Consider the following 24,568-nt stretch of genomic DNA (forward strand, 5'->3'; position numbering starts at 1 on the left):
TTTACAACAGAGATCTGTCACTGTGAAACATATTCTGATCAGAAGTGATTACAGAGGACCACAGAGAAAGAGCTGCTGAGGCTCAAAATACTGAAAAAATGGCAAGAAAGGGAATTTCAAAAGACCCAGATCTCCATCAGTCAACAGCCAGGCATGAAAATGAAAGAAAAGAAACGAAAAGAAAAGGTTTAGGATTGAGTTTCTGCTGAAAACGGACAGGGCATTCTGTAGTGCTGTGTTTAAATGAAAAAATTCTGCATACTGACACTTCAGTCTCCTTCTATTTCATGTTTAGAGAATATTATGGTTGGGGTGGTGCCTGCAGGCCACCACAAATTGCAATCACTGAAGGAACAATTAATTTCTAATTGTTCCAGGAAATTGTACAGAATAATATCAGGGTCGATCTTTGCGATTTAAAACCTAACATAACTTTTGTCGCGCAGTTTGATAATTGCCCTTAACACAAAGAGCAATCAGTACCTCGAGGGCTTTAACTGATAATAATAAGAATTAAAAAAAAAACCCAAAACAAAACACTGGCGTAGTCAAGTCAGATTCCTGACCTTAAACCAATTAAAATGCTGTAGCATGACTTGAAATAAGCCATCCATGCAAGCTATTCAAAAATACCAATTAACTCCATCTGCTGAGTAAAGAGCAATTCTCCTGAATGCCTGCAGCTTTAGAAAACATTTAGATGACAGTTATTGCCACAAAAAAGGCGACTAAAAATTCAAGGTTCACATATATCTCCACCTTGCTCTCTGAACAGGGATTTTGCCACATGCGATGACGCAGCTATGATTCTTCTCTGATTTCAAGTTCAGTATCACATACTTAAAATGCATATGATATTCACTATATTCGTATCATGCATGCATAAAAAATAAAGCTGTTGCATGTATTATGTGTAAATGTGCTACTTTATTATTCTGACTGCCTGAGGGTAAGAACTACCTTTCATGTCTGTCCTTCTTTCCAGCTCTAACAAATGTGAAGCTGTGGGCCATCGACCGGCAATGTTTTCAGACGATCATGATGAGGACGGGCCTCATCAAGCACACAGAGTACATGGAGTTTCTGAAAAGGTGAGGATCTGTCCTAAATTGTTAAACACACAGACAAATAATTGGCCTGAATAGGGCTTTGATCTGAAATGCAATGAATGAATTAACAAAATGAATTCATGTAAGCTGTTTCTCAGAACATTCCTGAGTCCTTATTTTCTGCCAATATAATATATATATCAGTACATTAATCTCTGATGTGTCAATGAAGGTGTCATTCATCCTTCCGGTGAAATACCTTGCACTTCGTATAATATTTCTTTAATGTCCCTGTCTGTATCAGAGAGCCCCCTGTCCTAATTGCTTCTCTATAGAGAAGCCTATTATCACTTAAAAGGCCTGTAGACCCTCTCTTTGGCCTGCATGGAGTATATGATAAAAGAGAGGCTCATCAAGCGGCAGAGGCGAAGCAGTGTGGTGATTTAGATTCATATGATGCAATTACAGTATGTTCTCTGTCACCTCGTTCTCTGTTAAACTTTCCTGGGATTTTTTTGTCATCCACCAACTATGAAGATTATGTCACATCTATTTCACATAGAAGTTTCTCCTATGTCTTCACATTTCCGCTCACACATGCACTCTGATGAGTTGTGTTAAGGCAGGGCACGTACATTCCCAGCAATTCATCATATGACTCATTTCACTGTTCCACACATGACTCCCTTCCATGTGTTATGATGTGTATGTAAAGGTGTAGTTAAGTATGGGAAATTAAAGTACTTTGGTTAAGTTTAGGGTTGAAAGATATCACAGGACAAAATCACTCATGTCAAAGTCACACCGAGCCATTCAATTTTATCTTTTCCCTTAGGCCTGAAGAACAGTGAAAGCCTGAGGGAGTTTAGTCACTAAGAACTAGTTCCGACTGTGATGGAAATCAAGTGTTTATTGTTGTTCTGAATGGCCGTACTGGAAAGTGGAGCTGAAAAAGCCAGCTGTCATTTGCATTGTAGTGTTTGTAGTGTTACACTTGGATATTCACTTGAAAAATGACACAAATTATTGTATGACAAATGAAAAAAAAAAAAGGGAGAGCTGAGAGAATTTCAAACCCTGGCTCTTTTCTCGCTGCTGCACAGTTGGCCAATCAGAGCTTACAGTGGGTGCGAATTCGAAGTGAAGTTAGAAAAATGGTCGAACACAACATCCAGAAAGGTGTGTGTGTGTGTGTGTGGGGGGGGGGGGGTTAGTTTCTGAAGCTATTCAACCATATAACAAGTGCTTCTGATGGAGTAGACTCCTTCACTATAGGAGGGTTACTGGGTTGGCTTTAACACATACAGTAGTATACAGTACCAAAGACATATTCCCAGCAATATAAACCCCCTTGCCCCAATTAATTATACTGTCATGTCTGAAGCTATTTTAGTAATCGATGACAAAAATAGATGCTGAAAACAGTCCTGTCTCTTCACTGAGTCTACGAGCTGTATGGCAGGTCTTGCCCCTCAGCGGCTCTTGTGTAACAGCCCACCAGATAAGTAAATATTTAATAGATGAACGTATTGCTTGGTTTGTGCTCACTCTGTGTGTTTGGTTTGTAAAGGGGTATCTAGGGGAGGAATAGGAGATTTATAGCAACATTTGTTAATTTGCAATATGTAGATACTAATGTTGCTTTTTTGTTTCCTAGAAGCAGATCTTATAAAAGAGCTGTAGTTTAAGCATGAGAACAAACACTTGCTGCTCCCTGTGAGTCTCCTACCCACTCGTTTCACTGCTGTGAAATTATATATTTGCTCTCACAAATTGTAGAGGAGGAACACAGATGAAAAACTGACTGAGAAATCCCAAATTGTATTGCATACAGGAAGTGAGTGTGCTTGTGAAGACTTTTTTTATTACTTCTTTCTAGCATTTATTCTGAATCACTCAGCAGAACAGCAAACAGCAAAGACAGCATTTATGACCTGACAAACTTCACCTGGCTTTACAAAATGGTTATTTGCTGCGAATTAATATTTTTATGGGTGGTGGGCTGAGAGTGAGGCCTTGAAGTTTGCCAGATCACCATTGTTGGAGGTGCTTTACTCCCAGTCCCACTTTCCCATTGACCTTGTATAATTAATCAATTTGCTGTAACACAATTAAGCTGATCAGACATTTACTACAATGGAGGCCGCGTCAACAGCTCAACAGCTACAGGGACTGAAACTCCATATGTTTCATGCAGAGGAGGGTCATTTGTTCACTGCCTTGCTGATTAGCTTTTGCCTCCGCTGAGGAAGCTACAACACAAGGGATCAGTACAGTGGCTGTGGGCTGGGTTGGGAGCTGAGACAAGATGGTTCAGATTACTGTAATAAAGCATGGAAAATGAGGGGGAGAAGGAGACAGAGAAACAGGGAGGGAGAGAGAGATGATATAGGGAGATAAGTCCTTTGTTCACCAACACGGCTTATTTTCTCTCCTCCTTGATAAACATTGGGCCAGTTTTATTTAGTAGGCTTGATAACAGATGGATACCATTCATTGAGGCTGCCGGGAAGCAAACGGAACAAACATGAAGGCCTCATAGTGGTGTATTCAACCTGACGATCTGATGCTCTGCTGTGTAACTAGAAACGCCCCGTTTATGCTAAAGTATTTATGTGCTCATATTGTAATGCAGGATAAGCACAATATTGATTTTTATGTGTTCTTCTTGCCTATATTTAAATTGTTGACTTCAGCTCACAGGTCTGCTTTGATTCTGGTCTCCTGTTTCAAAGCTAACACATAAACTAAGCTGCCAGCTGCATTGCTTTCTGCATCTTTTTTATCTGGCAGCCGACTAAGACTTAATCAGTATTATATTTAATATGTATGACTCTTAATATGTATTTTTCTATCTAAAAGCCGATTCTTTCCTTTCTCCTGCAGCGTCCCCACATTCCACGGCCTCCAGGAAGATATTCTGAGCAAGCTGGCAGATGTCCTTGAGGAGGTAAAAGGCTTGTTCCAAAGCCTCTGACATCTGCACACAGCCCACTCCACACATCATAATAGATTTCCATACATTCACTTTTTTGTATTGCAGTGAGAAGAGGGAGCCAGAAGGGGACTGAAGGCATATTCTAGCTAATGTATGAAGATAATGGAGATTTTCTTTGTAAGGGGTGGGATGGTGGGGGCTTGACTTGTAATGTTGTTGGGCGACATACACTTTGGCTTACATGCCAGCATAGTTACCCACTTTGAGCACCTTCTCTTCTTAGAACATATGTTTATTTTGTGTTCTTCCTACAATTTTTCTTCATGACATCCATAATTTTCCCATTCATTTCCTCTGATGTGGAAATCAGCACACTCTTAATATTTGCTTCATTTGTGTAATCCATCAAAGTAAACAAAACATTTTCAAAGTTCCATTACTGTAATATGGTAATGCAGTTTAAGTGCAGATTTATTTGAAAAGTCTGCACTGAATTACCCCAGAACAATAATTTAATAAAAAATGAATGCAGACTCAGTGCTTACTGTGATGGATGACAAAACTCAGGCAAATTTCTAGAGTCCGTACATGTAAACTAATGTGGACCAATGGCTGCCTGCAGGGCAGAAAAACACACTAAAAACCCTGAAACACTTCAGCTTTTTTGACAAAATGGACAGCAGTTGTGATACACAATTTATTATATATGGACCAAAACGTGCAACATCAGTGATATGTTTTGTTATATAGAATATACACGTCACCCTGGCAACAGTGTGCATTTTCAGATATGTCTCAATATTATGTTTTCTACCCATCTGCACACCACTTCGTTTGATGTTTTCTGCAGCATAATTTAGCCATGCAAACACGTTCTCATTTACACTTGTGATGTGTGCAACTAACATTGAGGCTTTTCAGTATGTTGAACTGCATTCAGATATGGCCTTTGTCTACTTTGATAAATTATTTGATTTAAATTATGTGTGCAATCATTTATGTAACTAATAGAAATTAATTCCAGATAAAGAAGACCATTAATTATACAAACCTGTTGCAGATTTTTCTCATTTTAATGCTTGCCTTGAGGAATGGATTGACCACGCAATATTTAAACTGGTTTTGAGTAGGAGTTTCTAGTTGTGTCTCCTGCAAAACAACAAATTAAAAATTAGTTTTAATTAACAGTGCACTGTGCAGCGGCTGATCCTTTTGCTTTGAAGAAAGGATAAAGACGAAGAAGACCATTAATTATGCATGCACATCATGCACTTGTTGCATAATTATTTTATAAGGCTTACCCTGTTGAATGGATCAACCATGTATTGTTTAAACTGGTTTGTAGTAGAAGTTTCTAGTTGTGTAGCCTGTAGAAACAGCAAATTAAAGGTTTTAAGGTTTTAATTGGCAATAGTTCTTCAAAAGAAGCACCCCCAAACAAGCACCCCCACAATATAATGACCACTGTTACTCTTAAGAACCTGTACACAGACACATTTTTAACTTGCAGTTAGTTTCCAGACAAAGAACCTACAGCAAAGATGAGAGCCCTTTGGTACAATGTAACCTTATGCAGTGAAAATGTCTGTGTGTGTGTGTCAGTGTCACTGAAGGGTAATGTATGGTAAATGATGCCAAATATTACCATAAAGTTAACTTACCACCTTTGTTACATAATCTCCCATTTCTTAAATGGTGATATATGTTATAGCAGGAGTGGACAGTACCAGATTTCATTACATAAGGGTTTCTAGTTTTCTTTTTTCATTCACTGATTTAACATGAAAAAAAAAACTGTCCTAACCTTTCTTGAATGTTTTTCTGTTCTCTTGATGACAACTGTATATGTGTGGAGCTGCAGCCTTTGGAGTCGATTTCTTTTTGCTGCTCCCTGGGCTGGGGAAGAGTTTGTCTTGCATAGGTCAAATAGGACACATGACATCACTTCAAAGCATAGTTATTTTAGGCTCATTATATTCAACCTGGCGCTATAAAAATGATGATGTGATTTTGGTTTCTGTTTACAAATGTATAAATAGAATACAGTATAAAAACACCATCACTGTATGGCATTTTTTTGTAAGTGGGTTAAAGTTAAATTGATGGTAATGCAAAAGTGCAACAGTTAAAAGGGTCAGCGGGGTAACAGTGCAACTCAAGAGATTCAGCACAGTTAGCAGCAGATATTGAAGGGCAGGGGAAAGGGAATGAGCTCACATGAAGCAGTCTTAATGGCGAAGGACAACTCCATCAAGGGAAAGAAAGTGGTCAGGGGAAAGTACATTGACAGAAGGAGGCCACAAGCTATATCACCCACAGCAAAACAATGTCAGCGGCTGAGTGTAATATCGGCCACAAAGTTTGGACTAGTGAGAACCTGCTCGCCCCATCAAGCTGTGAGAGTATACACGATAACAGTGTTAACCTGTATTCTGTATTCTCATTAATGTGTTTGTATTTGTTGGCTGAGGGAATTGGGATATTGGAAAGTTGATTAAAATCATATTTATCAGCTTCATAGACAAGTGGCAAGCTTGAAGGAAGTGCTAAATTTATTAAAACGTTTGAACAATTGAATTGGCTTTGGTTCTTACACCCATAAACAACCAATAAATGGTTTGTGGGGTTTGACTCCTGGTATTTGAAAGGTTTTGTCCTACCTTTAAAAATAAGTTTGCATTTTTTGTATCAGAGGTTCTGTAGGTCGATTATGTGCAAGGCCAAATAATCCATCATATTGTCCCATGTCTTGTCCTCTTCTATAATAGATCATTAAGGTCTGGAATTGATTTCCCTGATAGATCTTCGCTATTTTCTCTCCTTGACGACAGGCTTGAGAAAAGGGGATAATAGCTGTTGACTAAACATTATCATAATGAATCACACGCTCGCTGCTCAGTGTTAAGTACGGTTCAAGGTATATTTCCGGGGTGAAATGGTACAAGAATGAAAAAAATAAATAAATAAAAAAACATCAAATGCAGGGTGGAATCTGCTTGTGATCTAACAGGAAATATTGAGTTCTGCCGTCAGTCTAGAATTAAGGTCTGAGGTGCAGCATGCTGTGTGTTTTGCTGGGAAGGTGAAAATTCCTTGCACATCAAGAAACTGTACCCTAAAAATAACATCCTTGAAAAAATTGCATTCCTTATCTGAAGGTTATTTTCAACACAAGGTGTGAATGAGTGTGTGAAAGTGCTTGTCTAGCTATCTGTGTTAGCCTTGTGTTAGACTGGCAACCAGTCCAGAGCATAACCTGTTCAATGTATGCTGGGATGCTTTAGCCCAGGAATGCTGGGTGTAGTAAATGAATTTCTGGATGGATATCCTGTATTAATTCTGCACTTGGAACCGAGCTGTGATTTGCCTTCAGATTTTACATTCATTTATTCACTCATTTTCTTTATCGCTTGCTTATTCATATTCAAGGTTGCAGAGCATATCCAAGCAACTAGTGGGTGGAAGACAGAGAAACACCCTGGGCAGCTTGCCAGTGTGTGGTATTAACAAGGAAACAAAAAAAAAAAACAACATCTAATTGGGATTTATCACACTGCATCCAATTTAGCTTTACTTCCTCTGAAGAGCAGCTTTTTGTCTCTGGTGTGAATGTCTCAATCCCAGTGTGAGAAAGGAGACAAAATCATCTGAATGTTCCTGAATAACGCTTCTTTTCTCCGGTTACTCTTCATATTTTCTGATCTTTCCTTGCTCTGGCCTTTTCTTCTGACAGACACATTATGAAGATGGAGACTACATCATCAGACAGGGGGCCAGAGGAGACACCTTCTTCATCATCAGTAAAGGAAAGGTGAGAACAGTGCCTCTAGCCTACCACCAAAATAATCATCACGACATCACAACGCAGGACCTCGTGGCACACGTGGAGAAAGACACCTGCCTTTGAAGCAAAGTGGTAGTATTTTTTGGAGGAAGTCGGATGTCATCAATCATCTTGAGATAAGGGAGAGGAGAGACAGAAGCACCGCCTCTTTCATCATCTCTTGCAGTAGTATTGGAACCACCTAGAAAGGAGAATGGAGTCACTTTCATTTCACCTTTGTGTTATTAACACTGGCTTTCACACTGAGCACAGATGAAAACGCTGTCTTGTCCAGTACTGTTGGAGGGCTGGTGTGTGCTTGTATTGTTATCACAGTTTGATGGATAGATGCTCCCTGCTTGTCCTCCTCATTTTTTTCATTCTTTTCCCATTCTTCTTATCATATTACCACCATTTTACACTCTCACCTTCACTTGTTTCTTCTCCTCCCTGCACTTCCCCTCCTCTTCATCGTCATTATATTTGTTAAAGATGTCAAAAGTGGGAAGCTGGATGATTGTTTTTAACCAAAAACTTGCCCTCAAGTCCCAGTGAGTGAATTGAGGACATGTCCACATGTCCACAATGACCCAAGATACATTATGTCCCCTGTTTTTTTTTCTCTCTCTCTTTCTGCTCTCTTTTGACCACAAACAGATCCAATCCACTACACAAGGTTGACACAACTGCTTCTCAGACAAATTAGCTTCTGGATACAGACGTGAACACACACACACACACACACAGTCCTGACCTTATCAGTGCTTTCTGCTCGACTGTTTCCACATCTCTCACTTTGTCCCTAGCCAGACCACAGACAGCACATTTTGTCTGAAGGACATTCCACCAAATTTGGACTTCTCACATCACACACACAATCTGACTTTTAATCTACATTTTTCCCATTCCATGAACCTCTCCGCTTCCTCTTTTTTTCTATTAGATGTCTATTAGAGTTCTGTTAGATGAGGAGTACTTGCGCTGTCACTCAGGTGTAGACAGCATTACCGTGTGCTGGTGCTGGATACGCTGCCACACCTGTTCAGAGCTGTCTAATGGATAGAGACAAGATCCTTCATTAGGCAAAACGACCGTCTCCCTTCACTTCCTCTAAAATCTACTCAAATGCCATCACTTTGATTTGTAAGGTCTACCAGAACAGCTCAGTCAGTCACATGTCATCTGGTTAATGAAGTGGTCAGCAGCGCCTCCCACGTCGTGCAGTCACCCCTTTGTAACACACTACCCATGCGCAGAGATATTGGACACACGGGTGCTTCTCCCCTGTGTGTAATAGTGGGATTAACCTGCCATCTTGACTGAACATTTACGTCAGTTTCTTTCCGAATGATGTTGAAATGAAACGTTATCCCTCCCTAATAAAACTGTCTTGTACTCGCCACACATCGCTGTACTGTTAGCTGTCACCTCTTCTTCCTCCTTGTCACCACCCTCCTCCTCCTTCATTTCTGTTCTTTCACCAGGTTAATGTGACCAGGGAAGACTTGCCCAACGGAGAGCCTGTATACCTGCGCACCCTCTCGAAAGGAGACTGGTTTGGAGAGAAAGCACTGCAAGGGTAAGATTGTCCCTAATAACACCGCCTCTTCCAATTTCAATCCTCTGTTCTTTTGCTGTGTCTGTCCCCTTCACTGTCACACATTTCCCTTCTGTTTTTCGGTCCCAAACTGTATTTAATAGCCTTCTTTTTACATTTAATATGCGTCTATCATTTCTAATTTGCTATTGATCTGCCTCCAGCTCTTATGTGTCACTATTTTTTCCCCACTGCTCACTCTTTCAGAGAGGCTTGATAACTCGATAAATGATTGGATATGCTGAAAGCTGGGTGTACATAACACAACCTCAGGCCTGATTTATTGACAGAAGTGACACAAAAATTCTCTCTGAACTGCGGAAAGCCTGTTACAGTAATTTTGAGCTCATCAGAAGGACAGGGTCTGAACTGTCATAAAAATCCAAATGCTTTCTCTTAGATTTTGTTTTTTTTTCACAATTGTATATATAAGCAGTGTGCACATCTCGTGAATATTTTGGTGAAAAAACAAAAAGGGGGGGAGTTAGCAGCGTATGTTGATAGAGAGACAGCCAACCATATATAAACCAAGTATCAACATTCTTCAGCATTACAAGCATCTATACTATGTAAGTCTGTGCTAGGAACTGGCCTTGCTGCTGTGATGTAACCAGGCTGTATGTGCTGTCGGAATCAAATGATTCAGGGACATTCTGTGTTGGCTTGAACACCTTCAGTGAAAGAACACTTTGGTCTAATAAAGTTATTTTATAGGGCTTTGGGCGCCTAAGACTGTTGTCCAGAAGTGATATTTTTATTCTGCTGTTGTTTGTTCTGTCCTGTCATGAATGTGGACCTTCACGGACAATGTATTATTAAAACGGAGGGTGTTATTGCGGCAAAAGGTCAGATAGAGACAGCGAACATATGCACTCATGCACATGTATTTGAGTGCATGCAATGCACATGGCCATGAGTGTTAACATGAAAATAGTGGAGATGTCGCCATCTTGTGGCTGCTGAATGCAAAAGCCACCTCAAATTAGCTCTCAAGCCTTTAATCATACCTCAAAAGCATTCACTAAACACTTTAAAGTGCCCAGAGACTTAAGCTGAATCAAAGCAGTTTCCAGTGAAAAGTAAATGCCAGCTTATATGTTGTCAAAACACACTTTAGATAGTAGTTTTCATCTATGGTAAATACAATGGGGTGAAACTTGTCAGCTCAACCCAGAGGAGCAGTAGGCAGCCACCACATGGCGGGGGGGGGGGGGGGGGGGGGGGGGGGAACATGTAATGTTGTCAATGTAGATGACGACAGCTCAGACAACAGCTGGAATTGTGCAGATGGCTAAGCTTTCCCCATATGTTAAAGTTAATGACTACAGGACATAAAATATGACAGATTATTAAAATGCACAGGGGACATATGACACACAGGAAGCTTGGTCTCCTGGCAGTGGGAGGAGTTGGCTGTTCCAAAGGGAAATTTTATCCTTTTAGACTAATGAGATGTAAGAATGTGCTGTTTGATGAATGAGAGCATGACACAAAGTACTAATTTATAATGCATTGAGCAGCTGTGCTACTCTTGTTTTGAATTCGAATTTGCAAAGAATTCAGTGATTTTTCAGTCCACACACACACACACACTGTGAGCCTCTATATAAATACATTAAACATCACACATAACCTTTAAGTATCCACATATTTCCATTAATGCTTTTGAGATGTTCCAGGAATAAGTGTGCCATCTTCAGAAGCTCTTCAAAGCATCTTCAAGAGCATTCCAGTCTTTGTTTAATCAAGAAAACCGCATCTCTCCCTTATGTCACCGTGACAAAGTGTTCTCCTCACCTCGGCATCTGCTTGGTATTGTTTTTATATGTCATCACGAAAGCCTTTTGTCTTGGAGTGTCTTAGCCTATTCATCTGCACCTTTGATGGTCAAGCATGTCTTGCAAATTTAAATGATTGAGATGTTGGCCATCTTCGAACCAAGCTTTTGATCAGAGGGCTTTTTTGCTGGCCGTCTTTCTAATTAGAAGTTAACTGTGTGTGTCCTTGCTCATGAAACTCAATAGCCCCTACTCAAAGGGCTACTCTGTCCATCAGAACATGTTGGCTTTGATCTGTGAGGACAACATATTTACAAATCAAAGTCTGTTCTCCTGCCAGACATAATGGTTTGTTCGAGCTTGTGTGAGTGCTGATGTGTGATGTATGTGTGTGTGTGTGTGTGTGTACATTAAAGCAGCTGAAGAAATATTGGATAACATGTTTTCTCTGACGGGTTGTGTAGGTGTAGAACTTAACGAATACTACAGTATATAACTCACATATTCCTGTTCTAGGAAAGCTTAAATAACTACGTTTAGCATAAATTGTTTGGACAACTGTTTGGACAGATTATCCTGATGACTTAAATAATCCCTTGACTTTTCCTCTAGTTCCACCGTGAACTGTTTTGGGCTAATTAGCATAAAATGTTGAGCATTATGCCTGCAAAAGAGCAGGATGTTGATATTGTCACTGTGTGCATGTTAGCATGCTTATGTTCACATTTAGCTCAGTCCAACCCATGAGCATGAGTCTCGTTGTGTGGTCTGGATACTTGCACGTATTTTTTTACCCACCGCATTGCACTGGTGGATGTTGATACACTGCGCTGCTGGAAAACTTGAGCCAGGTTTAGCCTATTTGCAAGGCAACCATGTTTTTTTTTTTTTTCTTGAGTTTGCTAGGTCGGTATCCATACTGAACCAACACAGCGGTCACATTGAAATGAATGCTGCATTTATGGGATGAAGAACTCGTCAGTCTGAATGCAGCTTTGTAGAATCTCCCCTCTGCCTTCATTCCAAGCCAGACCCTCAGTCTTTTAATAGCTCATACCCCATGAGTAAAGCCGATAACTTCTGCCATTTGCTGTGAACTACAAATCTGTGTATTTTACATTTCTCCTGTATGGTCATGTCAGTATCCCCTGTATATCTTACTTTGCTCTGAAACATACCACAAGTTCTTAGACTTTTAGACATTTCTAATTTTGTACAGTATGAAAATCAGCTCCCAAAGACTTTAAGTTTTTCTCAGACTGCTTGAGAAGCACTTCATCAAGATGAATCCCATGTTGCCTTTCAATTTTGGAAACATGCAAATTTCTCATGTTGTTATATTGCTATGTACAGGGCCTGTTCCTTCATACTTTCCCACAGGCCAAACATTTATTTTAGGTGTTGGAACCCAAGAGGGTGGCAGAGGGGGGATTTGACAGTGAGGAAATAATAAACATGAACTGCCACAAAAGGTTTATTTTTGGGCAGGCCACTAAAATATGCTATTCAGACTTCCGAGACTTGAGACCAACCTTTCCACATTATCTTTTTCATACTGTCCATGTTTGGTTATTCTAACAGCATAGCTTGTGACTGAAATAATTTCCAGCAGTTTAAGCCTTGGATGTTAGAGCCACTAGCTGCCTGGAACAGTGGGAAAACATATCCATAAATGTAAATATTTATGATCTGGCTTGGAAAGTGATCATGTGTTGCGGTTATGTGGAAAATGCACAATTTGTCGTTAACGGGAAAAAGCTGCACAAAAAGCACCACAGTCTTGTACTTACATACGTTAATAGCAACGTATGAAGTGTCATACACAGCTCCCCAGGCCCTCCTGAATACCTCTCAGTCACCGAATGGCCGCCTCTTGTTCTTGGCCCAGTCCTGACCCCGTCTTTAGTTCCCTCACTGCAGCTCAGAGCTACTGCCTCATCCTCAGCCTCCAAGCCTGGATGTTATTTTCTTAACCCCCATCCCGGGACACCAGATCACTGTCCAATTACTAGCTTAATTTCAGCTATCTACTGGAAATCAACACCACAGTCTCCCTCCTGTGTAAGTCCGAAGGACATTACAGATACAGCATGCAGCTGCTGTCAGTATGTCTGTGCTTGAGCATGTGTGTGCATGTGTCTGGTTTCCAAACCATTTCTTGCTGTGCCGCAATTAACAAGTGCAGAGCCATCTTTGACTTAGTGGATGCCTGAGACTCAGCACTGTGCAAATGAATCATTCTGACAGATATTGTTTAGCGACTGTGTTTCACATCACTAGTATCAACGCAGTGGCACACTAAGTTGTTTTCCTCAGTCACAGTCGAGCGCCAGGGGACAGGTGTAACAAGCTGCTCTCCAATATGAGACCCTTCAGGTCTCTAAAGGATGATTCGTGATTACATAACCACTATTTCAATATAACCCAAAATGTCATGTTGTTTTGTTGTTTCACCATGGTTAGTAAATGACAAACACTGTACACTTTCTTTTATGAGAGAAATTAACTCATGCAACAGATTGTGGGTGTCACTGTAGATGTAGCTCATTTTCGCTCTTGAAAACACTGATGTGTGTGTGTGTGTTTAAGTATCTATCATTTGGAAATTTAATGCAAAGTGTTTGACTCTATAGCTGGAAGACTGTTACTGGTAAATTCAAAGCTGGCACATCATGATAATTTGCTTCTGAGTATTTGAATAATCATCACATTAAACCATTTGTTTGGAGGGTCTCGTATGTTTTCCTTTATAAATTACACTAATTCAAAAACTTTTCTTTTCGCCTCAGTCTGGTACAAAGTTAACCATTAAGAACTCTTTCCTCCTGACTGTCACTTATCAAGTCTCTTGTTCCCCAAACTAATTATCACATTCATCAATAGTAACAACCACAGTGGAACACAGTGTATTTCTCCAAACAGGGGCCCATTAACCTGTTTATTAATACTTAAGTGTTCTGACATAAATGGCACCGAATGCTGCTGTGGCCCAACAGAAGAACAGGTGGAGCAGTGTGTGCCAGAGTATTGTGTTTAGAGCATGGATGCAGGTCATGGGAGCTTATCGGAGGTGAATAAAATACTGTATGTGCCATGCTAGCTTGAGATCCCCCAATTGTCATCTGTTATATCCCATGCACGTGATAAACGCTGCCTTCTTCTCCTCTGCTCTCTTCTCCACTGTAGTCGTCACCTTTCAAAATGTGTTGTTCCCCCGCCAGCTGTGACCTTTATTCAAAGGGGTCAGCAGAAAGAGTGAGTGTGTGCATGTGTGTGTGTGTGTGCATGAGAAGGGAGTGTTGTAAGTATATGTGTTTGGAAGAGGGGCGGCAGAGGGAGTTGACATAGCATCAGGAGGAATTGTCACCTCGGCTCATTGAAATAGGCTGCTGCGTGTCTGAGCTGAGATCAGAAACGGAGAGTGATTGTCAGTTACTGTTGAATTGAATCAACTTTCTATGGCAGAGCCTGTTTTAGCTCTTTATTTGCTACCCAGCGGGATATGAATTTCATCCAGAGTGTGATCTTTTCTCCTGTTTTGAAAAGAAAAGGGCATGAAATAATCTGCTTATGGGACAACCCCAGAAGAACCTCCTGTCTTTTCGTAATATTTTAGTTTGTGTTAAAGCGGATGATACTACACTTGGTTTGGAGGTTTATATACAAGTACTACAGACGTGTCTTTTGTTGGAGGGCAGCCCTGGGCAGTGCGCTGGTTCAGAGGTAGAGCTTATCGCTGTGGGACTCTGTGTGCTGAAAAATTTTCACAGCCAAGGATGGATTCTTGGAATACAGACTCAGAGGATTCATGCGACTGGGGTGACTCCTCTGAAGAAGCATCATCATCAGAGGAAGATGAACTTGGTGTCAGATACAATACAGAGTAATGCCAATCACGCGGTGCTGTGTGTTGCCTGTTGTGAGTGATGTTTTCATCGTGTGCCATTGCCATTTATTGGAGTGAATGGAGGGGATTAAGACGTAACTGATGTGCAGGTGTTTAGTTTTGATTGCTTTCATCATCACAGCTCTGATGAAGAATTTGAAATGAATGGTAATGTGATTTAATAATGACCCCACAGTTTGTGATCAATGAATCAAATGGGTCAATTTTGCTATGACTGACTTTGTTGTATGATCTTTTCGCCCAGGGAGGACATCAGGACAGCCAACGTCATTGCGGCAGAGGCAGTCACCTGTCTAGTCATCGACAGAGAGTGAGTACCAATAAAGTTAATTCCCACACAACATAATAATCATTTTGTTTGTTTAGCATTAAAAAGAAATGCATTTGGCCCATGAATGAATGTCTGTCATGACTAGCCATGCCAAACCAGGTGACAAATTGTGCTTTGTTGATTATGGCCAGGGGAGGACAAGCTACCTTCACTGAGATATTAGCATGAACCCACTGCTACACCTTAATGGATGAACATGGCGCACGTTTAGCCATAGTTGCTTTCAATTTTCAATCAAGAAAAGAGCATTGAGGCTCTCATAGGAATGTCAATTTATTCTAAACTATCCAATTACATCAATTTTGACAAAATTCAATAACTGTAAGGTGAGAAATAGATTGTATGTTTGCAGGATCATGCTCCACTTCACTGAAGTGCTGTGTCTGAGTGTCTGCTCACAAAGTTTGGGAGTCATAAAAGGGCAATCACATGATCACCTCAAGTCTGTTGATTCATCCAACGTCTGCATTCAGGCCTCACCTAATTCTCATGCAAATGTCGAGACACAACTAAACTTGGGAGATTTGGACTTCAGCTCAGTTAAATGGCGTCAAGAGGACAGATGTAAAACATGTCCTAAGTCCTAAATTAACTTCAACAAAGAATTTAGATTTATGCTAGATTTGTGCAGGAATGACTAATGGGTTATTTTTTTCACTGGTGTTTATCAGGAGATTATCAAAGAGTAAAAACATATTTTTCAGCTTCATGTTGCCCTTTAAACTAATCTCAGCTCAGGTATTTGCTAATTTCCTTTTATTGCAGCAACACGGTTTGACATTTTATTACTATGTTTATCGTGTTTTTACAGTAAGCTCGTACTTAAAAAACAAATGATGTTGAGCCATCTCCGTCTTCAGCATTAAGTCATGTGGTGAGAATAGAGAGACAGATGGATAAGAGCTGTGGGTAGTATGGTAGATGGTATCAGCTTACCCAGGGCCTCCCTCTGGCCTCAGGGAACACCACAGGCACAAATGGGCCATCCTCAGAGCTAGCCGAGGGGATAGTGAATGAGTCATCCAGCACAGGTGATTATGAGAGCCTTTCACACTGCCTGTCATGCAAGTAGCTAATGCTGTCACAGCCCACAAAACTGTCTCACTGTGTTTTTCTGTGTCACCCAGACTGGCCAGGTTGTTGGTATTTAAACCTCTGTTTATTCTGTGTGCATTTATTCATTTCCTGTATGCTGCATTAAGAGAAAACCGTGCAGCTTAAAAGGAAAGATAGAGATAACTTCAGGAGCTGTGCTGGAGGAAAAAGGAGCAGATAGAGACAGTGGGAAAGAGACGGGGAATAAAAACAAGCAGCAGGGAGTGAAATAGACAGTGCGAGCAGCCAAACATTGAAAGAAAAGCTCAGCTCGGAAGCAGTCCCATCTCGCAGGCGTTATGGTCTCAACAGGAGAAAACACCAGATGTATTACCTCCTCTGGTCGACAGCTTGATGAGCTTTGCATGAAAATGGTCTCAGTTAGTTGTTCTTTGAGGACGCTTGGAGTCTTCCACATGTGCAGCCATATTGCAGAGAGAAATGAGCTGTAGCGTAGTTATTATTTTTCATGTAGAAGATCTCCCCATGAGTGCAGCTTCTGGATTTTATTTCAGTGAGTTAACGTATCATGTAGCTTATTATCCTCAAATCTCATTCTAATCTTTAACTTTCATATGCTCTGCAGACACTCTGATGACAATTAATTAATTAATCAATTAAAGTTATTGTATGTCCAGTGAGAAAAGTAATTATTATCATAATTGTATTTTTCCAGGTCTGAGAAGAGCGTGTTTTGCAATTTCTTACAGTTACATAACTGACTTGGTACTAGGTAGTAAAAGTACAGAAAATATTGTTATGTGGATTTTATGTTTTTATTAATGTAACACGTTATGTTTTCTGTTCTGTAATTCTTCAGTAAAAGATTTATGCACAGATTCTACTTTTGTCTCTAAGCTTCCCACTCAGCTGCCGTCTGCTATCACACTATTTTACTCCTGTTCGAAGTGGATCTGTCTCCTCATCTGTTCTCAGTGAATTTTTTTTGGCTCTAAAAGCAGACTGATGAATATTTAATAGTAACTGGCTGTGTTTTTTATGGCAGTCTGGCCGTATATTGTATCAGCTCCTTGTATGGATTACCTGCAGTGTACAGCACAAACTGCTTTATTTCCTCCTCAAGCTTTCCATTCACATGTGCAACACTTTGGGACGGACAGAGTGTAGATTACATCTCAGAAAAGTTTGCTCATGTGCTGTTGTAACATTTTCTGTCGGTGTTGCAGTTCTTTCAAGCACCTGATTGGAGGTTTGGAGGATGTGTCCAGTAAAGGCCACGAGGATGCTGATGCCAAAGCCAAGTAAGACAAACACAATTTATTGGCATGCAAGAATTAATAAAAATACCAACTATTCAAAATATATTTTATTGATTTTTGCTTTTGGTTTCATTTTTGTTTTGTTCGTCTTTTGTTTTCATCAGTTAATTAATTTTTCTCACCCTCTGAAATGTAGCGTGTCATGACTGCCCACCAACACTTTCTGAAGGAACATGCGCTCGACCAGCCATTAATGTATTTTGCCCTTAGTTCTGTTACATAAGAAGACAGTCCCCAGCAGGCTAGAAAACAGAGACTATGACCTCCGCCTCTATTTCTGGAGGAATTAATATGCACTCTATTTATTGTCGCTATTGGAAACTAGAGAATAGCGCTACAGGCAACACAGGGCACCCTGGCAATGAGGTGGGCATCTTGGGATTTAGACAGCTACACACTGGCATAATCTGATACCTGGCTCCCCCAGTGCTATGCTGTGAGTCAAGGTGAGGAGAAACAAGAACCTGGTAATGATAGATTACAGAGAGCAAGAGAGAAGAGGCAGCTTATCACCACAAAAAGGGGAAGGGAGATGTAGATGGATGGATGGACAGAGGTGAGGTGGGGAGAGATTAAGGCGGGTGACACAGTGAAGTAGATTTCTGTCTGATGCTTTGGATGTCTAGCTGTCTGCCCAGAGTGTCAGTCATCTTTGGCGAGTCAGTAGAATTTAGTCAGCCACGAGCAGAACATAACACCAGTTACTGTGCTGGACAGAGGCACTGAGGAAAGAGAGAGAAGGGAAGTATAATGGGTGGCGCAGTGGCTCGCCTCTGGCATTCAGCCCTGGCCAAATGCCCCTGATGGCTCACTACCACTGATGATTGCTCTGCCAGCAGATTGTGTGATAGAAGAAGACCTGCAGTGTGCTGGTCTTTCCACCCCATTCTTCCCATTTCTGCATGTTTTAGAAAGCCAGTTTATTCTTATGCAAATAAGCGAGAATATATATTTCTGCATGCCCACCATTTGTGACATTATCACCAACTCTCTGCAGAACCTAATCTTAAAATAAAACAGCTGTCTCCCTGTGGCTCATGGTATCTGTCACATCTAAGCCATTTTCATCCTGATTAAGGTAACTTCCCCTGCTGTGTGTGCATGTGTCATCTCTCGCTAGGGCTCCCCGCCCAGCAGAGCATATTTGTTTCTTGGTGAGGAAAGCCTGAGTCAGGATCCCACGGTGATGGAAACTATCTCTAATTGGTCACAGCGGATGAGCACTGCAACACAGCAGCACTGTAACTGTACGGCAAACTACAGCTGCTCTCTGTGAGGCTGACAGGTCTTTTCTTCAAAGACTAGCTCCCTGCTATGTGCTATATGCGCACATTGTTTTTGATGGAGCTGCTGCCTCTCTCTGCAGGAGGAGCTTCTAATACATCCAACTCCACTATAATGTCTCACTTGTAGTTCTGCATGCATAGAACGTGAATTAAAATATTTTTAAGGTGAGAAGCTGATACCATAGATAAAATCTTATTGGCAAATCCTGAGGAAAAAATACATAATTAATGTTTTCTAAATTCCCTGGAGTGTAATTAAACTAGGCTAAGTTTATTAAACTTGCAGGTGCCTTGTATTGACTTATGTCTTGTATTGTACTAAGACTGATGAAAAAATAAGACCTAGTATGACCCAGCACGTCCCATGTCTGTTGAGCAGGTGCAGGAGTTCAATAAGCAGTAGTTACTGGTAAATAAAAGTGGCATTTAATGAGAGTCAGCTTTAAGGTCAGGGATGCTGTCTGCTCCCTTGGGTGAGTCCTAGAAGAACCAGAGCAAAGGAAATGGGTAGCGCGCACACACACACACACACACACATACATACTCACACAATTAGACACATGGAGATTGCCTCATTTTTTATGATCTCATCTGTTCACTGATACAGATTATCACCCACTGGGGTATTTCTTGACCCGCATAGGAACACTTTGTATTGAAGCACTAGTAACGAATTGGACAGTAATAAGAAACATGTCATTTTAGTGTCAAACAAGGGGCCACAAAATACATTATGTAACAAACCAGGTTTACATTACAGTGTTGGATACAGCTGAGCTTTGTCTTAGTTTTCATTCAGGGTCATTGGTTTTATATGTTTGTGTAAAGGGGATGTACAGTTCGCTCGCTTGTATCATAATACCCCTCGTGCAGTTCAGCCATGGACATAGACAAGCATTGTTCTCTGCTTATCTGAAAAAATAAAATATGTATGATTTGCTGCGTTGAGCAAATATCTCTTCTGTTCACCAACTGCCAGAGAGGCTATGTATCCTTGGTGGAGACATAAAGCGTAAGGAAGTGTTTTTCCTGAAACAGAACTATTGATTACAATTCATTGCACTGAATACCATCGGATGGTTTTTCACTTGTCTTATTCTGCTCTCTTGAATATGAGTCCATCTTTTGCACAGAATAGAAATAAGGGTTCATTCTTCCATTGTCTACTAAATATAATAGATTCATTTTGTGGCTCAGCCTTGTAGTTCAGTTGTTGCTCTTCAGCAATATTTCCCCTTTTATGTTGAGACATCTAATAGAGCAACGCTGCCATCTGCTGGCCAAAGGTTACTATTACTTTGAAACCTTTCAAGAGATGCGCTAGATGTAAAATAATCCCCTCATTTCTTTGAAGAATTTGTGAGACCTTCTCAGTTATCAGGACTTGAACTCCTCATGAGATCCACATCTCATTGATTTTGGGTGCGGCCATTTTCTGTGGGTGTGTGTGTATGTGCGCACATGCAATTGCATGTACTCATAAGTCCATGAATGTGCACGTGCCGGTCGCCATGACATTATTCATAATCCTATCTCACACACAATAATCTATGTGCTCTTGGTTGCTAGTCTCCGTCCTTTTGTTAAGCAGAGAGCATTTTGAGATTCAGGGTGTTTTCTGGGCTTACTTCCAGATGATGGGAGGGGAAATAAGATGAAAGGATTACCTGTGAATCTTCTGTGCAACTAGTAGTGCCTATACACAAAAATAAACATAAGCATTGACTGTCCTGGTAACCTGATGTGTTTCTGAGAAACACCATGCTCCGTAACCTGTCAGCACGTGCCAACACTGTGCCCACTGGTATGCAGCTTAGGGAAAAGATTTTACTGTTCCAGCTTGCAATGTAACTGATGTATCGAGTGGATCTGATGGAGTAAAATTCTCATTCTGTATCTCAAGGACCACATAAGTTTAGAATGAAGTAAGGCAGAAGTAACCTTTAATTTATCAAATGCAAACCCAGAACAGTATAACATGAGTCATTGTTTAAGCTTTAGTAAATAAACTTTATCCTTGCTGCTCCATAAAGGAAGACTGTTGGCTTATCTAAACAAGTCAGGTTTTCTCGAAGTATTTTTAAAAATGTCATTGTTATTGGCATACAGCTGTAGTGTTTTTGTGTGAGAAACGGCCTGACGTTGAAGCGATAGTCTGTTCTGAGTGACCCAGATCGGGCTGTCCAGGCTCAGATCTGTCCTAAGCCCACTGATCCAGAGACTGAGCTGATGAAACTCTGTCTGGATCAAACAATAACCAGAGAAGACACGGGGCATCTGGGGATGGACACGTGGAAACAATCTGTGCTGCCAGCATGCGCAGGTCTGCAATGGCATGTCGGGGTGTTTGGTGGCAGAGCCAAGGCATGTCTTCAGAGCCAGCCAAGCAGTGAGCAGCTCGTGTGACGGATGTCCCGCCTTTGTTCTTTCCTACTGAGAATGGGGACAAGCTGGGGACAGAGAGTCTGTGTTCAAAGAAAGGTCAAAGAGGTTTACCAGAGGACTAAAGTCAAACGCATCCTGTTCACGTGGTCATATTTATACACTCCACATCCTCAATAACATCCTTCATAGATTACTATGAGTTAATTCCTCTAAGATTTGCAAACAAATGAGCTGAAGGAGAGACGGATATTTTGTCTCACATTGTTGAAAGTGGATTATCTCTTCTTTCATCCTTCATCTCATCTCTAATCCTGTTCCCATTCTGTCTTCTCTTCCCTTTTACCGGCACAGGTATGAAGCAGAGAATGCGTTTTTCTTCAGTCTCAACCTAGCTGACTTCAACATCATTGACACCCTGGGGGTCGGTGGCTTTGGTCGTGTCGAGCTGGTAGGGGCCGCTCCGCTGTGAAGGCAGCATGAATGATTTTATTCATTTATTTTTCCCACATCCTTAAAGTTGCCTAACAGTCTGCCCAGGGTGACGTGCAGGCCGACGTTATGTGCCTACATGTTTAAATCTCTTTCTTTCCTTCTCACTGCAGGTTCAGCTCAAGAGTGACGAAAACAAAACCTTTGCCATGAAGATCCTGAAGAAGCGGCACATCGTGGACACAAGACAGCAGGAGCACATTCGTTCAGAGAAACTCATCATGCAGGAAGCTCACTCTGACTTCATTGTTAGGTACACCCTCTGAATAGCTTCCCTGAGATGCAATGTAGTAATCTGTAATAATCTACTGTATATGTCATACGTGTCACAAGGATTAGTAGTTTATTACCACAGAGCAAGGAGGCCATGATTACCAGTTTTCTCAGTGGAGCTTGCAGGTTCTTTGTCAGGTTAATAGAAGTTGTGTCTCACATGCAAGTCAAGTATATTTGAAACAACTTGCAATTTATGAGTATGAGCCCTACCCGTGGTGCTCCAGAGATAATCTTGTGGCCTTCTATACAAGATTTTTTTTTGTTTTTTTTACTGCTTTCTTCTCTACGTATGCTGAAAAATACTCCAGCTTTCTCTGACGCTGCAAGAAAACAAGATGGCACATGAGTTATAGTATACAGTATAAGGTCTTATCTGTAATCTATAAAGGTCTGTTCATCCTCTCAAATCCTCTAGTTGTTGTTGCTTTAAGCCACAAATAAAGTTTTCTCTCCCTTCTTTGGTTTTGGTAAGTAGTATCAACAAAAATCCAAAGGAAACAAAGACTGTGACTATGAGTATATACCAACTTGATTGCTAAAATTGCTTCCTCCACAGCTGTATTTGTGCTAACTGCTTAATTACATTCCAAAGCAGGCATTAAGAGATGATTTAAAATGTAGATGTACCTTGTGTATCAGCAGTGCCTGTGTCTGTATCTGCAGTGTCAGCAGTTGCTTTGTAAAAGTACCTTTCAGCTCTTTTCTTAATTTTGGAATACAAATTTAGGACTCCCTACGTTAATTAATTGTACTCATTCCAAACGGATATTCATCAAGCATTTTTGCATTTAAAAGCTGTTTGAGATAACATCTACATTTGTGTTTTCAGACTCTACAGAACATTCAAGGACAGCAAGTACCTCTACATGTTGATGGAAGCTTGTTTAGGAGGAGAGCTGTGGACCATTCTTCGAGACCGGTAAGCTCTATTTCACCAGCTCACATATAACTGAATTGCATTAGCTGTGTTATATTTTAGAGAGGAAGTGCCACAAAGAGTTGCAGTTACGGTCTTAGTCCTGAACCCTCAAGTTTTTGAACCAAGTTCTTTTGCAAGATTTCCAACTCTTTTCCCCTCAGGATTTTCAATTTATCAACAGAGTTAGGCCTGTGGTTCACATGAGCCTAACACATTTATCTGTTTGACAGCTCCTTTCAGTTACGAATTTATATCTCAGCTGTGAATTTTGCAGTGGTCCAATGTTAACTTTCCAGTTATATTGATAGCATGTGTGCGCTGCAGAGATAATTTTCTGGAAAGAGCTTACTGTCTATTTTTTCAGTGGAATCCTGCACAAAGCAAACCTCCTAGTTGGGTTAAGGAAAGAAGTTTCTGCTGGACTTTTGCAGTTAGATACCATTCTGTTCACCGTTCAGCTCTGTTGTCCTGTTGTGTTTCCAGGGGTTCATTTGAGGACTCAACCACCAGATTTTACACAGCTTGTGTGGTGGAGGCCTTCGCCTACCTGCATTCCAAAGGAATCATCTACAGAGACCTCAAACCGGAGAACCTTATATTGGACCACAGGGGGTATGCCAAACTGGTAAGACGTACACCAGGGATTACTACTAATAAAACTTAATGCAATTTCTGTGTCTTTTGTGAAAGTTGGAAATTCTGAAATCATTCTCAAATGAGTGAAATCTGTCTGTGATGCAATAAAGGAATCAAATAACATCTGCATACTTGCTTTGTGTTAGCTGTAAATGAAATTATAATTACAGTATGAAACAGTGTAATTGAGGTTAAGTTGAATTCTGTGTTTTTTGGGGTGCTGCCATTCCCTTCTCTCCTCTTGGAGAAACCAGTTTGTAGATTTTGGCAGCGCAGCAACCAGCTGCTCAACCCTTTCTATCTGTCATGCCAAATCGTGGAGTGAAAGACTAATACTGAAATAATTATGCAATTTAAGCTTCACTATTATTATACATAAGAAAGATTATGATCTGAAACAAGTGGTAACCAAATTTATGGACTCTTATTCAGCTTGGTCTGACTGACAGAGAACAATCTTGTTTTTTCCCCTCAGGTTGACTTTGGCTTTGCCAAGAAGATTGGATTTGGGAAGAAGACGTGGACCTTTTGTGGGACGCCGGAGTATGTAGCGCCAGAAATCATTCTGAACAAGGGCCATGACATCTCAGCTGACTACTGGTCTCTAGGAATCCTCATGTTTGAGCTCTTAACTGGCAGGTACACACAAGCCTTGGCATGTCCGTAGAACTAATATCTTAAAGGCATTATACGCAGAATATGTGTAAAAACACAATTCCCCAGTCCTTTGTAGCTTAAAGGTTGAGAGAAAGAGACAGAGAGAGAGAATAGCAATGAAG

At 40.7% G+C, this 24,568-nt stretch overlaps 1 protein-coding gene across 4 annotated transcripts in view; it reads left to right on the forward strand.

Moving 5' to 3' along the window:
* Nucleotides 1-24,568, forward strand: part of LOC124065715 (cGMP-dependent protein kinase 1) — a 72,792-nt gene that overhangs the window by 44,265 nt on the left and 3,959 nt on the right. For 3 of the 4 annotated variants that reach the window (XM_046401370.1, XM_046401371.1, XM_046401369.1), the window contains exons 4-14: nucleotides 986-1,091; nucleotides 3,936-3,999; nucleotides 7,721-7,798; nucleotides 9,295-9,389; nucleotides 15,337-15,402; nucleotides 17,706-17,780; nucleotides 21,821-21,917; nucleotides 22,072-22,211; nucleotides 23,064-23,153; nucleotides 23,637-23,778; nucleotides 24,265-24,428. In XM_046401370.1, the coding sequence (XP_046257326.1) occupies nucleotides 986-1,091; nucleotides 3,936-3,999; nucleotides 7,721-7,798; nucleotides 9,295-9,389; nucleotides 15,337-15,402; nucleotides 17,706-17,780; nucleotides 21,821-21,917; nucleotides 22,072-22,211; nucleotides 23,064-23,153; nucleotides 23,637-23,778; nucleotides 24,265-24,428 (1,117 nt within the window). Of the gene's footprint in view, nucleotides 1-985; nucleotides 1,092-3,935; nucleotides 4,000-7,720; nucleotides 7,799-9,294; nucleotides 9,390-14,116; nucleotides 15,069-15,336; nucleotides 15,403-17,705; nucleotides 17,781-21,820; nucleotides 21,918-22,071; nucleotides 22,212-23,063; nucleotides 23,154-23,636; nucleotides 23,779-24,264; nucleotides 24,429-24,568 lie in introns of those variants that run through there. The other variant, XM_046401372.1, reaches the window with a different exon arrangement.

This window comes from Scatophagus argus, chromosome 10, assembly GCF_020382885.2.
Source record: "Scatophagus argus isolate fScaArg1 chromosome 10, fScaArg1.pri, whole genome shotgun sequence".
Classification (NCBI taxonomy): domain Eukaryota; kingdom Metazoa; phylum Chordata; class Actinopteri; family Scatophagidae; genus Scatophagus; species Scatophagus argus.